The 14,936-nt window shown below is 38.0% G+C and overlaps 1 protein-coding gene across 1 annotated transcript; it reads right to left on the minus strand.

Moving 5' to 3' along the window:
- Positions 1 to 5,723: 5,723 nt before the first annotated feature.
- LOC129727221 (protein unc-45 homolog B) lies at positions 5,724 to 9,382 on the minus strand. Its single transcript, XM_055684807.1, has 4 exons — positions 9,260 to 9,382; positions 9,095 to 9,179; positions 7,483 to 9,022; positions 5,724 to 7,408 (listed from the first exon to the last, which is right to left on the minus strand). The coding sequence occupies exons 3-4, from the start codon at positions 8,815 to 8,817 to the stop codon at positions 5,894 to 5,896; spliced, it is 2,850 nt and encodes a 949-aa protein (XP_055540782.1). The 5' UTR covers positions 8,818 to 9,022; positions 9,095 to 9,179; positions 9,260 to 9,382; the 3' UTR covers positions 5,724 to 5,893.
- Positions 9,383 to 14,936: the final 5,554 nt, after the last annotated feature.

Raw genomic sequence — 14,936 nt, forward strand, 5'->3', positions numbered from 1 at the left:
ATTTACGCGTGCAGCAGATCCCTAAAATTTTTCCAATAAATATCGAAACATCAACTGCGACAATATGTACTACACTGACGGATCACTTCTTGATGGGTCCACTGGCTTCGGTATTTTCAATAACAATTTAACCGTCTCCCATAAGCTCGATAATCCTGCTTCTGTTTACGTCGCAGAATTGGCTGCAATTCAGTACACCCTAGGGATTATCGAAAAAATGCTCACGGACCATTATTTCATCTTTACGGACAGTCTCAGTTCCATTGAGGCTCCCCGATACCCACTGTTCGATACCGGGTAATAAGAAAGCGGACTCTTTGGCTAAGGTGGGCGCAACAAACGGTGATATTTATGAAAGACCAATTGCCTTTAATGAATTTTGCGCATTTGTACGTCAGAATACGATCATCAGTTGGCAAAATTCTTGGACCAAGGGGGAACTGGGAAGGAGGTTACATTCAATAATCCCCAAGGTGTCGACGAACCCGTGGTTCAAGAGGTTGGATGTAGGTCGGGATTTTATTTGCGTGATGTCCCGGCTTATGTCCAATCACTATAGATTTGACGCGCATCTCCGTCGTGTTGGGCTCGGGGAGAGTGGTATCTGTGCCTGTGGTGAAGGTTATCACGACATAGAGCATGTGGTTTGGTCATGCCCTGTACACCGTGACGCCAGGTCTAAATTAATAGCTTCCCTGCAGGCCGAAAGTAGGCAGCCGGCTGTTCCTGTTCGTGATGTCTTGGCGAGCCGTGACCTATCCTACATGTCCCTTATATACGTTTTCCTGAAAGCCATCCACGCCCCAGTTTAGTCCTACCCCTTCCGCCTACATCCAACCAAACGACAAGAACACGTTAAGACCCCGGATCCGGAAACAGCAATCAGACCCGCACGATACTCTCAAGGCCCGATGGAAACAACCCAATATGCCAGTCCGTAATATCTTGGCCCAGCAGCGGAACAAATTTAAAATGCTGGTTACCTATGGCAATGAAAACCATCAAACAGCAAACTTGTGCTTTTAATGCAAAATATTCTAGCTTTAAGTTAGATTTAGTTTCAACTCGTAGTCGGCAGCGAGGATAAAAAATTTGCTTTTAGTTATTAAGATACTTTAGAAAGTAAGCTACCAGATATAATTGGCGCCGTTAAATATTGAATTGTATTTGTGCCGTGTCAAATAAACTATAGATGAAGAAAAAAAATAAGAAAATCCTCCCCATGCCATAACCGTTCCTTCATCAAAATTTAGCTTGGATCGAGTGACATTAAATTCTATCAAATTGCTTTCGTTTCTGCATATTGCAATGCGCTAGAAGTTACGGCAACTTCGGTTCTATTTTTTAGATTCAGATAATATTTGAGTTTTTGAAAACATTCCTAAGAGCATTTATATTACATCACTTTTGTTGCTTCTTATTTTCACAAAATCGTTAGGTATGACTGTTTTGTGAATTTTGAGCCTCATATTGTAAATAGCAGTCGAAAGTAATTATTTTCGTTTGTTTTTATGAGAATAACCACATCCGTATGACAATCCATATAATAAGTTAGCGATTAGCAATTAGCGCAAGTTCCGCTAATATGGGTTTAGCGATTAGCGATTATCGAGCTAAAATTTACAGTTAGCGGATTAGCGATTAGCGTCGCTAAATTTTCAGTTAGCGGTGCCCACCACTGGGTGTCGTACTAATTGAACGTTTTGAATTCATTGATTCTTTGCGATGTGTTTGGAGACTGCAAATGTACTACGAATTGGCCATAGAATATGATCAATGTCAAATAACACATCGTTTGAAATGATTGGTTTTATCAAAATAACAACATCCTCGACTTTCGGCTTCTGTACATCGCCTTAATTCTAAATATATTCATATTGGGAGGTATCCGATCATTTTCAGCAGATTTTCTGGCATCAATCTGACTATATTGGGAGGTATTCAGTTATTATTTAGTATTTGGTTATTTTAGGCTGTTCACAAATCGGAAGTCGCCATCTTGGATTTCAGAATGGTATTTAGGATAATTTCTGGCCTCTGACCGTCATTCTGGTTGAAGAAACACCCATATTGGGTGTTATTCGATTATTCCGGCTGTTTCCCAGGAATCGGAAGTCGCCAACCTAGAACCTAAAATGGGGTCTGTTGTCGATTACAGCTGCTGTGTATCATTCTAGATCCGGAGATACTCATGTTAGACGGAAATCGGCCATTTTTGGCTGTTTTCCAGAAACTGGAAGTTGCCATTTTACAATCCAAAATGTTGCCTGAGGTCGATTATGGAACATATTTGTTACCACTAAAAACATTCACCTGCCAAGTATGGTTCCATTCAGTTGATTAGTTCGCAAAATGTGCAGAAATTTGTGCAAAAACATGTGCTTCCAGAAGAGGGAGGGTCGTCGAACCATTATGCACATATTTGTTACCTCTAAAAACATTCCTACCAAATTTGGTTCCATTTAGTTGGTTAGCTCTCGAGATGTGCAGAAACTTGTGTTTCATTCGTATGGAACCCCTTCCTTCCAGAAAAGGGAGGGGCGTCCAACTATATTGGACATATTTGTTACCCCTTAAAACATCCACATGCCAAATTCGGTTCCATTTGCTTGGTTTGCTCTGAGTTGTGCAGAAATTTATATTTCATTTGTATGAGACCCCTCCCTTCCAAAGGAGGGAGGGTCTCAAACTATCATAGGAACCTTTATCGACAGCAAAAACCCCTACATACAAATTTTAACGTCGATCGGTTCGGTAGTTTTCGAGCCTATAAAGATCAGACAGACAGACGGACAGACCGGACTGCATTTTTCTATGTATAGATTACAACATCAATATTTTAGAACCTAAAGAGTGAATATACATTTATTGGATTGAAGCGTTCATGTAAATCTATTTTTACAAATAAAAGTTTGAATGAGAAAGGCTGGGTCTGACCGCAAAGTGGATTAATTTAGGTTTTCCAATGTTGTTAAACTCCAAGCTTTTAGCTTTACAAGTATAACAGTGTTGAGCAGAAGTTGTATTTGTTAAGGAATTGACGCATCTCCATCAATCATTGTAAGATATAATAAGAATGAAACAATGACAACGCGTTCTTTTATAACTTTTCTACTAATACTACTAATCAAGGTGCTCTGCCCTAAGCCACCACAGCACACCTCTAGTCTAATCTGATAAGACACAAATTTAGGCCAAGATGGAGAAATCCAACGGAGAAGCCAACTACTTACAGGTCTCCTACACAGCACCGAAACTGTGGGATTTTCGAATCACTTTAGTTAAAAAAAGACCCTGTTTACTCTTCAAGTTGCGAAATTAGAATGTCAGCACGGCTGACAGTTTATTAGATTTATATCCGCAAAGTGCATTACTCTCCGTGTGCTATAAAGTGCTGTTAGCATTTCACGTAATTAGATATTTATCGAGGGGCGTATGCCATAGAACTTCTCCTTTTAAATAGGTTTATCTTATACTTAATTATTTATAACAATATAACAGTTTATTTGAATTGTTTCTTCTCTTCCTTTCTTCTTAATAAAATTTTAATCCCAAATACCTACCCGTTACTCATAGCCCAAGACTTGTTTGCCAGTTTGGCAGGTTGTAATGTGTTTTGTGCACTTGATCTAGAAGGTGCATATACACAATTATCCTTGTCGGAGAGGTCAAAGAAGTTCTTAGTAATCAATACAATTAAAGGATTATACACGTATAATAGGTTTCCACAGGGAGCCTCCTCTTTCAACAAGTGATGGATCAGGTTTTACAGGGCATAGAAAACGTTTCTTGTTATTTGGATGATGTTTTAGTAGCAGGTAAAAATTTACAGGACTGCTATGAGAAACTAGTTTTGACGAAATTGTCAGAGGCTAACATTAAAGTCAACTGGCAAAAATGAGTTGCCTTACTTGGGACACATACTAAGCAATAAAGGACTAGGCCGGCCGAACTGGGAAAATTCGATTTTTTCAATAATTTGCCTTATATACGTGTGTTGATCACTTATTTGACTACTACTCCACTATAGGAAAATTCCCAAAAATAATATTTTCAGGAATGGTGACCCACTAGTAGACAATCAATCGCTCATACTCACAATTTTCCGCTAGGCCGGCCGAACTGGGAAAATTCGAGTTTTCTTCGATCTCGTTATATAACCATCAATGTTATTTTCTCCAATAGTACATATATCGCTTCAAGGGTTTTGGTCGCTGCTTAATAATACTTCTAAATGAGGGTGAAATTGATCTTTTCTATCAGTTTTTGAACGTTTTAAGTATAATTTTTGTTTCAGGAAAAATTAAATATTATTTTCTCTGCGTAACTTGAAAGCTAACTTGCATGCAAGATTTTGCGCATTTCTCGCATTCAAGATCTAGCGCATTTAACCGCGATAGCGATTCCCCACTGTGCGCCGATACGCGGGTAGGGTTGGCAGAAAAATGATTTTCAGTTAAAGCATTTTCTAGGGACAACCTAGCTCTGTAGCGTTCATGGCAAATTTGTTAGGTTGAGTTGTATGGTTTAAGCCATTCTGAGCTCTTAAGAAAGGAAAATACTTGTCTCGGATTATGCCCAACCACTACGGGTTAGATGCACATCTCCTGCGTATTGGGCTGGCGAGCAGTAATCATTGCGTTTGTGGATCGGGGTATCAAGACATTGAACACGTGGTTTGGGTGTGTGCTGAATTCCGCGGCGCCAGATCTCTACTTTTGGATACCCTCAGGGCCCGAGGAATACAGCCCTATGTGCTAGTTCGTGATATCCTCGCTCAGCGAAACTTGCCATACATGCTACTTGTTTACAGCTATTTGAAGAGCACCAAGGTGCCCATTTAACAACGAAACGAATCTCGGATAAAAAATAAAACCATGTTAGTTTTAGTAATAGATTTAGTTCCAGCTCGTAATCGGCAGCGAGGATAAAAAATTTGCCTTTAGCTCATAAGATATTCTAGACCATAATGCATTAGACTTAATTGGCTCCGTAAAACATTAGGGGTTTTCACATCGAGCTCGTATACGAATACCCAGCCGTAAACTGTGTATCTTCCATTACTCGTCAATGGAGGTGAGTATTTTTACGGCTGGGTATTTGTTTACGAGCTCGACATGAATACCCATATTAATTTGTATTGTGCCGTGTCAAATAAATGTTGTGTGAAAAAAAAAGGAAAATACAAAAAAGTGAGTTTTCCATTACACATTTGAAATGCAATGTGCCAAGCGGAGACAAAACAAATCGACTTCCGATAAATTTAGGATTGTTTGAGGCCCCAAATGGAACAAAATAACTTGCTTCTGGCTTACACAAGTTTCGTTTTTTCCATATAACGACGCTCCACTCTGATAAGTACTGTGTACACTACCCGTGCCTAACGGTGTACGTAAAATATCTGTTCTTCGTGTATAAACTAAAGGTTGTCAATAGCACTGATCGACAAAAGCGAGAAAAAGTTGCCCTAACGCTGAAAACAGTTGCCCCAATAAGATTATATCCGTTCCTTTCCTGTGAGAGAGTAATTGCTCACTGGGTTCGTCGCTTCAACTGTGGAAAAGTTATCTTTGCAAGGGGCACACAAATTAGCAGGAATGGTTAAAAACCTATGATCTTTCATTTGTTGTTTGAGTATAGGGCAAAAACTATGTTTACCAGTGTAATTGTTTAGATTTTCTTTAGACATGTTTATGTTTGAGATAAAGCTAACAGATATTAAATGAATTGATAAAAATCGAAAAACTCATTTATTGAGGAATTGTTACATAAATGACTACATGAATGCATAATATAAAAACTTTATCGATAATAAAAAGCATAAATGAACTGTGTTTTAATAGTTATGAAAATCTATTTTGTTTAAGTACAAAATATAATGTAGTCATTTGAATTAATCGTCGAGCTCCTCGATAGTCGCCTCTTGCGACTGCTGGAAGACATCGGGAGCCAAATCGGCATCCTTGTTTTCTTCAATCAATCGGTACTCTTCAGCCACCTTAAGGCACTTCTCTGCCATTTCTATTGCTTTAGCTCGCCTCTCGTCGTTAAGCTGCGTAGCACCGTATAACAGTCGTAACAGTTCTGTATCGAAAATTTTCTCTGCTAAAGTCTTGTTTGCTTTGACAATATTGTAAATAATTACAAGCCCACGATGTTGCACATCTGGGCTTGGGTTCGCCACCATAGTTTGAAAGATTTCAAACCACGAAGCGGGTGAAAACATTTTTTCACAGCACTTTTCACTGACACTTGTAAGCAACGCCAAAGCTCCAGTTGCGGCTTTTGCCGTTTCCTCGTCTTCTTCTTGCGTGAGCAGAGCTAACAATTTTACCCGGTCATTCTCTTTTTCATGGAGTTCTATGACTTCCGGAGATTGAACAAGGTTACACATAACCTGAGAAGCAGCCCGCTGTAACATCAGATGATCTTCGGCCATGTACGATTCAATCTTACTCAAACCATTTTCTTTTAAAATGCGCTGCCGAGTAGTCTCATTCATGGCTGCTAAATTGCAAAGGGCCATCAAAGCTTCGAAATTCTCCAACGAGCTGCAATCTGGATGAAGTTGATTCAGCAGAGGTCGGATAACTTCCAAGTTTCGCTGACCAGGAAATGCTACCTCAGGATTGATAGTTATTCCAATACGCGAGAGAGCCTGTGCTGCATGACGTTTTCCGTTAGGAGTTCCTTTTAAAGACAACGGAAGCAACACCTTCGCTCCTCCTTGTTGAACAACTTTGCCTCGAACATCTTGCTCGCTACAAAGAGCGTTGAAAACACGTGCAATCATTTCCCTACTGTTATCACTTTCGGTTTTTGATAATGCCACAAGACCGGTGGTAACTCCTTCATTCGCTAGAACTATAATTCTTCCACTCACAAAATCCGGATCGTCGAGCTCATGTTCCTCAGGAATATGGTGTTTTGCGAACTTCGCTAGTTCCACCAACTCCGGAACTATCTCTTGCTTTTCATATGCATTCACTAGGTTGACCAGCGTAGTTACTACACCATAAATTGCAGACTGGTCTCCAGTTTTAGCCAACTCTATCAAACCTTGTATAGCGGCCCGATCCTCTACAAGCTTTTCCTTCACATCGGCATCAAGTGTTAAATAAGCTAAACCTTCAGCAGCAAACTTGCGAATATCCTTATCCTTGCCAGGTTTTACTAAAAACCTACGACAAGCTTCTGCTAACTTTTTAGTAGAACCATCAGCGAAAGGACGAATGGAAGCGTCCAGGCCACCTGAGCTACCCAATTTGCAAAGACCAACAAGCGCACGGACCCGAATTTCTTCATTCTTCGAAGTGTAAAGTTTTTTCAGAATCTCAGCACCAGACTGAACAAGACTTTTGGCTTTATCTTTTTTCGACGCAGCTGCAATAATACATTCACATGCAACCTGAAAAGTAAAAATATTATGGAAATAAAATGATAAAGCCATTCAAAAGCTCAACTTGGGTTTAAAAAATTTACCTTCTGTTCTAGCAGATCTTCAGATTGAGCCATTATTAAGATCATTTGCATTATTCCCTCCCTAGAAATCATTGTATTGCCGACGTCCAGCGGACCCATCAATAATGAAGTAAGGGCTACTGTTACACGCACTTTAGACTCATGATCTGGTGTCAACAATTTATCCTTAACAAAATCCGCAATCTGCTCCGTAAACTTTTCGCGTGCTGCATCGTAGTACATGTTCTCATAAATGCGTGCTAAGCAAACTGCAGCAATCGTTCTGGAGGAAGGTGTGATATTCATAGCGCTTTCATACTTGTATTCCTCTAGTTCAGAGCAAACTTCCATCAGACGCAACAATCCTTTCATTTCCACTAACTTATCAGCCCAATCGATAGTTTTATAATGCACATTTCTTATCAACAGTTCCATGATGGCATCTCTCGCCAGTCCCGTGATTGTTCGTTCTGTTACAGAGTATACAAGACAACTGAGAAGCGTATCGATAAGTTGCTTATTGGATTCCACAAGATCTGCAATCGGTTTTGTTTCATCCTTGTTTTCCATTCCGCTAAGCGAATTCAAAACAGTTTGCATACAATGTTGAGATGCCGCCACACGGTCCTCTATATTGCTGTCAAGTATTTGCAGGAACCAAGGAATCCCGAGCTCTTTTATTACAGTCTTGGTCCGATCCGCGCTTTTGGTGCACACTGTATCAATAGCACGAATCGCATTCATGTAAATATTATTATTCTTTTCTACTTTAAGTAATTTTCCAATACGAGTAATTAGGCCTTCTTTCAACATAACTTCTGCCCCAGCAGATTCACGAGCTAATACAACTATGTTATTCATCGCTTGCTCTCGCTTCTCAGGGGACGCAGTCAAATCAAAGGCAATCTGGAACATCTGCGTTACTTTGTTCGAAGTCTGCGCTCGTTGTCTTGCTCTATCCTGTACAATCTCATGTAACCTTTCTAGGTGTGGTTGAATTGTTTTGTTATTAGGATCGTAGGTGTGAATCGTTCGCAGATCTTTATAAGCTTCCTCATACTTTTCCAAGCCTTCGTAAGCCTGAAAGCGTCTGAACAATGCCTTTGGATCGTTGGGGCTGCCTTCCAACGATTTGCTGCAATCTTCTGAAGCTTCCTCAAACTTTTCCAACTTTAGATAGGCTGCCGCTCGATTTTTGTAGTAAACAGGCAAGTCCTTATGCTTTTGGCCTAGCTTGATTGCCTTGGAGTACCACGTAACAGCCGATTCCCAGTAACCGGCTTTGAATTCTTCATTTCCACGTTCTTTGCACGTATTAGGATCCTCTGGTTGGGTTGACATATTTTCACTAACCATTTTTTTAACCTTTATTAGATATTTTATCTTTGATTATTATCGTTAAACTGATGTGTATCCAGTGACTACCAGTTGCTTTTATAAAGACGATCTTGCCAAAATTAGGAAACGATCAGTATGACGAAATTCAACACTATTCTCGATGGTTCTCGACGGATCTGGACTAATAGACTTCAACATAAAAACGTACGACTGACCGCTGCCTCTATGCGATACCGAAAGAGAGTATGAAATAGAAAATTTGAATGAAGCAAGATATTTTTAGAATTCGACTTACCAAAATGAACTTTTACGTGTGTGAAGTCATTGCTGTAGATAATACTTGACATACACAGAACTTGCGATCCGGCTGTGTTATGTTTCTAGAAACAAATATACGAGTGAAGTATGTATATTCCTATAGATTAGTTATTATTGTTTATTTTTAATAAAATTAACTTACAAGTGGTTATACTAAAATCAAAATTTTGAAGTTTATCTGCTTCTAATTAGCAAGATTATATTTATTTTGAGATACGAGAACTATTCGTAACAATTCACGAACTGTCAAAAAAGAATACATAGGGATGTTCAATGCTGAGATTCTTCGATAACAGAGGAATGAGGATCAGAGATGGCAGCAGCGTTGCCAGGTCATTTTTTCAAAAATCTGGAAAAGGCAAAATAAAAATCTGGAAAAAATCTGGCAGTGGGATGAAAGGTTAATTTTTCGAATAAAAGTCTTGGGGTACGCAAAATTTGAGGTGACAAAATTGCAAAATTTCGCGCCGAAATTGAAGTGATGACCTTTTTGCGGAACAGAGAAAATAAAATCTGGATAAAATCTGGATCATCCATGAAAAATCTGGATAATTGGACATCAAAGCTGTCTACCTGGATATATGTTCAAAAGTCTGGATAATCCAGCTAAATCTGGATACCTGGCAACGCTGGATGGCAGGTCATTTTTTTTTTCAAATGTCTTCACGTTCCGATTCTGAGGAAAAATGTCTCCACATGTCTTCCAACCCGAAATGGCTTGTTAAAACCGACAGAAAGTTACCGGCAAATCGAAAACTGCCAACCAAATGAAAAAGGTCACCACCTCTGCAAAATGCGGGTCCTAATCACATATTTTCTAATGTCTTCACATATTTTTCAATGTCTTCCATTTGTTAGGGATACCATCCGTCCTGATTTAGCAGGACATGTCCCGATTTTGAGATCCGTTTGGTGCGTTCTGATTTATTTTTCATATTTTAGCATTTGTCCTGATTTTTCTGAATGATGCCGGACGTTAAAAAATGTTGAAGATTGTTCAGTACTTTCACTTTGACTCGTGAACGAAACGGACTCATTTTAAACGATTTTTTTTCATTGGTTGAACTTTGTCGAAAGTAATTGTCTAGTTCTTGTAACCCTCAACTATAACATATCAATATATCAATATTATATCAATATATCATTTGAAAAAGCCGCGATTGAAAAAAAGTGATTTTTAAAAAATGTTCAATTAAAAAAGAAAATAATATTTAATTTTTATAATTAATTCAAAATAAATAAATGAGTGGCGCATTTTGAAGTGTAAATCTCAAATTACGTGTTTTATTTATTAATACCTCAAAAAAGGAAACACCGCATATCAAATTTGTACCGGAAAAAATAGTAGGAGGGTGGTATCCAAGACACGACCGCATAGTTGACGTAGGACTACAATAGTTTTATATTTCCCTTTGAAGCTCTGTTTGATTCCAGCTCGTTTTACTTTTGGCACGGTTCGATTTGGACACACATGTGCCAAAAACGAACGATTATGTCTAATAACATTTCTTAGTTTTCTTGATTATGTCAACCAATATAAGCTCCACATCCTCCAAAAAAGGGTATTTTGGTTCTTTATATTGCCGAAGCGAATGACTTGAATCGGTAAAACGGTTCCTGGAATATGACGAGAACATGTGCCGGTAATATAATGATCATGGTCTAAGCAGTACTAAGCCTCTAATTACTCAGGTAGTAATATCAAGTATCTAGGTCGTCAGCCTCAATTCATCAAGCGACACCTCAAACGACTTGGAACTAAAACTAGTTCATCAATGGAAATATCTATGAAGTAGGTCATGAAAAGAGAACCGTTCATATTTGGCATGGTTCAATCTTGGCAACAGGGAAATTATGCCGTGCCGTGTTTGGCAAGATCGAACGGGGTCTGTATTTTGATTATTTATTTAAATAGAATGCATTTTAGAAAAAAAATATTCTCTTTAACATTGATGAATACCTTTCATTCTAATACAGTCAATTTTCTTCAATACGTGAAAAGGCAAGCTTCTATAAAATCTAAATTCTAAATTAAGTACTATTTAGTAGAAATCAAACAATATTTATTTGTCGTGTGAAAGATGGCTTACTCTCCGATCACCAAGCGGCAAAGATGTCACATAATAAAATTTTCCCGCACTCACAAGTTCGTGGAAGAAATAACGATAAAGAATTACAGTTTTAAAACAAAAATGTATGTTTACAGAAAATTTAAACTATTTATTTATGGGCATGAGGAGAACAGAGTGTGGAGTTCAAAAATAAACAACGCATTTTATCTGTACAATAAACCTAATTTATATACCCTGCTATCTGCCTCTATCGACACGTACAAAATTTTTTGTCCCCGGTGGCGGAACGTATTTTGCGGCACCCGAATAATCATGTTGAAATCTGATATTTGCTACTACAGGTCGGACTCGATTATCCGGAGACTCGATTATCCGGAAACTCGATTATCCGGAATTCGAATATCCGGAATTTTAGACTCGATTATCCGGAATTTTATTTTTTTTGGTGTCCGTTTTCAATTTGTATTCCGAAATTTTGCCCTTACCATCCCTTCTGGCATATTTGTTACCATTTAAGTCACTTTCGGCATGTTTGGGACCTGTTAGAATTAAGTGAAAATATCCAATGTCCAATTTATTTTTTTTGCTTCTGAAGATTTTACCCCTTTTCGCCTCAGAAACTAACTTCTGGTTACGCCACTGCATCATACAAGTAAAATAAAAAAAAGAGATATTTATTTTATGTTCGTTAATCGCAAAATTTCAGTATATTTTGTGTGATTCGATTATCCAGAAAACTCGATTATCCGGAATAAAAAATGTTTTGATGTTCCGGATAATCGAGTCCGACCTGTATACGAAACAAGAAGAAGAAGAAGACAATTCAAACGGCAATTCGATTGTGTTCCAGATCGCAAAACGATACCTACGCGTTAACCCAACACGCCCCACTGTGCGTCGACAGCGGCTATGTAGTCTTCACTTGGCTTGGCTGCACACAAATGAAAAGCGAGTTCTACTGCACTGATAGACGACGAGTGACCAGCACTCTATTCATACATTGCTCGGTGCAGTACTGTTGTCTGTGCCAGCATGTTTCCCTTCAAGACATCAGTTTTAATAACATTCTAACAGCAGAACGTAAAACTGTCTGATAGTGGAGGTGGTTACGAACTTTCCGAAAAAGCTTCACCTTCAAGACATCAAAATGGTCTAGGCTCATGGAAGCGAACATTATAGTTGACCTATTGGGACGGGGAGATTCTGTCATTTTTTTTTTTTTGGATACTGCTTTACAGGATATCACATCAGGTAGTTGGTGTCTACTCATGAAGTCTGTGCCAGGCGTGCTCGCATGTGATTGGTACAATGTTCGTAAAAATTCGACCTTGAAACTTTTATGAAATTTTCACTGTTTCACAATGAAATGATAATGATAACTGAGGAATCACAAAATTGTCCATCATTTTATCAATCCAATGACATGTTGATTATTGAAATCCATCATGTGGTTACATCAGTATTACCGTTTGAAATCTTTCATTCCAACGTTACACCTTGGTTTTAGTTTCCGCAGAATGTGTGTCGATATAGTGCGGTTAGGCGTAGCCCTACGTCAAAAGTTGTCCTGATTTTTAACTCCGACCAAATGCTAACCCTACCATTTGTCTACACAAACAAAGATGAAACAAGATCACCGCAGGGTAAATGTCTCCGATTTGAAGACATGTCTCACAATTTGGCATCGCTGGAGAATAACAAGCATCGAAACCAGGGAACTGGTGTAGCTGTCAAACTGCTTACATTTTACATCTACACGTTCGTGACATAAAATTACATGAAAATAGCAGATCTACAAGTTTACCGATATGGCTTTATGGACCGATAGGTCTAAGCTATAAAAAAGGAGAGAGAAAAAAAAGGTTATTGACAGAAATTTCAGGAATTAATAAAACAAAACTCTCTTCGTGCATAATTTTATCAAAAAATAATGAAAAGTGAACAATTTCAAATGATTACTATAGTGTTTTAGAAAATAGTATATCTCCAGTATTTTTTCACAATAGAGTACAATATTTCTTCATTCAAATGGTGCCAAAAGATATTTTTTATGTTTGTACCAGACAGTGATACAGTCGTCGTTCGCTAACTGCAACATGTTTACATTGCAGTTATCGAATGCCGTTCGATAACTGCAACACTTGACACATGCCGAAATTACAATTTTTGTTTTCAATGATGTCGAAATGTATTTTTTTAATGAAGTACATAGTAGCAAAAATAGCAGAAAACTAAAATAGGTAAGCTTTTCGATTAATCAATTTGATAGTCATATTTTCGCATCAAAATTAATTGCGTTTTAGTAACTACTTTACATAACCAATATGGTGGCGAAGATAAAGTTCATCACTACAGAAGACCATTTTACGAGACGTTTCTGAACTCAATTCATGAACGAAATTTTGACAGAAAGCTCGGGACCGCTGACATAACGCAAGTAAAAGCAACATCAATGTCAGCAGGATCCGTGACGTGAAAGCTAGCCAAACAATGCACAAGGATTTTTTTTCTCTTATAATAATTACGGAAAGTGAACCACATAACATGGTGATTTGGCTTCATTGATTAATAGTAGAGATCTATAATCTCCCATCTAGAATGAAGAGACAACAAGTAAACGGAATCGAAAAAAATCGAGAAAAATGAAAAGTCCTTTTGAAATGTTTCTAGAGATTCAACAATTTTTATTTTCGAATGCATTTAGAATCCCCCCGCGAGATTTGTCACTTCAATGTCAAATATGACTTTGACTTCAGATTTGACGGATTGCGGTCCGATAACTGCAAAGTTGTTGCAGTTATCGGTCTTGCAGTTAAAAAGCGTTGCAGTTAAAATACCTGCAGTTATCGAACGGCGACTGTATCAATATCTAAAAAAGCCTATTCTCAAAATAGAAACTTTAGTTTTTGTGAATTCCACAGGAATGGCATCGCTGTCAGCTACCATTAATTTGACGCGAAAAATCCGAAAAATGAACAGTTTACACGCTCACTCTGGATAACCCAAAACTGAGTCGAAACCTAATCAGTTTCGCTGAAACCGTATGTATTCAAAATTGAGTAGAAGTTGTTTTACTCATTTTTGAGTTCCACCGAATGTTCTAAAAATTGAGTAAATATTACCCATATTATACCTGATGCGCGATGCGTAAAAGTTACTCATTTTCGACTCAAAAATGAGTACTTTAAGCTTCAATGATGGAATTTCGGAAAAATTATCATTATTGACTCGATATTATTATACTTTGCATTTTGAATGAATTTTATTTTAAAAAAGGTCTATTTCAAGAAATTTACCTTTGTTTGCCGGAACACGGGAGATCTTTGAATTTATTCGCCGTATATCCAACCAATGAGTCCTGGTGAAAAATAATTGGCATTAGTTGCAGTCAATTATTTCAAATTATGAATTACCTACCGATAACAACTAATTTCAAACATTTCTATTTCCTCCGCTTTTCAGACGGTTTGCTTGGTTTGCTGTTTGCTTTTAATTGCAAAAAAAGTTATTAACAACACGCAAGCACCAGTTACCCAATTTTGAGTAAATTTGCCGCCATGATCAATTTAATTCTACTCATTTTTTGACGTCTTCGAACAACTGAAAAAATGATTAAATTCAACTCAGCCGCTGAGTAGCCCAGAGTGAGCGTGTACTCTTTTTTGTGTTGATTCGGGCAAAACAATCAAATGTTGTCTGTAATTATTGTTTTCAATTCTGATAATTTTAAGCAATTTCCACAATGTT

Source organism: Wyeomyia smithii, chromosome 3 (assembly GCF_029784165.1).
Source record: "Wyeomyia smithii strain HCP4-BCI-WySm-NY-G18 chromosome 3, ASM2978416v1, whole genome shotgun sequence".
NCBI classification, from domain to species: Eukaryota; Metazoa; Arthropoda; class Insecta; order Diptera; family Culicidae; genus Wyeomyia; species Wyeomyia smithii.

Bases quoted from the DNA above. Each gene is read 5' to 3' on its own strand.
- LOC129727221 (XM_055684807.1), bottom strand. From the start codon at position 8,817: ATGGTTAGTGAAAATATGTCAACCCAACCAGAGGATCCTAATACGTGC. The intron at 7,409-7,482 runs GTAAATTTTTTA...TTTACTTTTCAG, and splicing joins AAGATCTGCTAGAACAGAAG to GTTGCATGTGAATGTATTAT.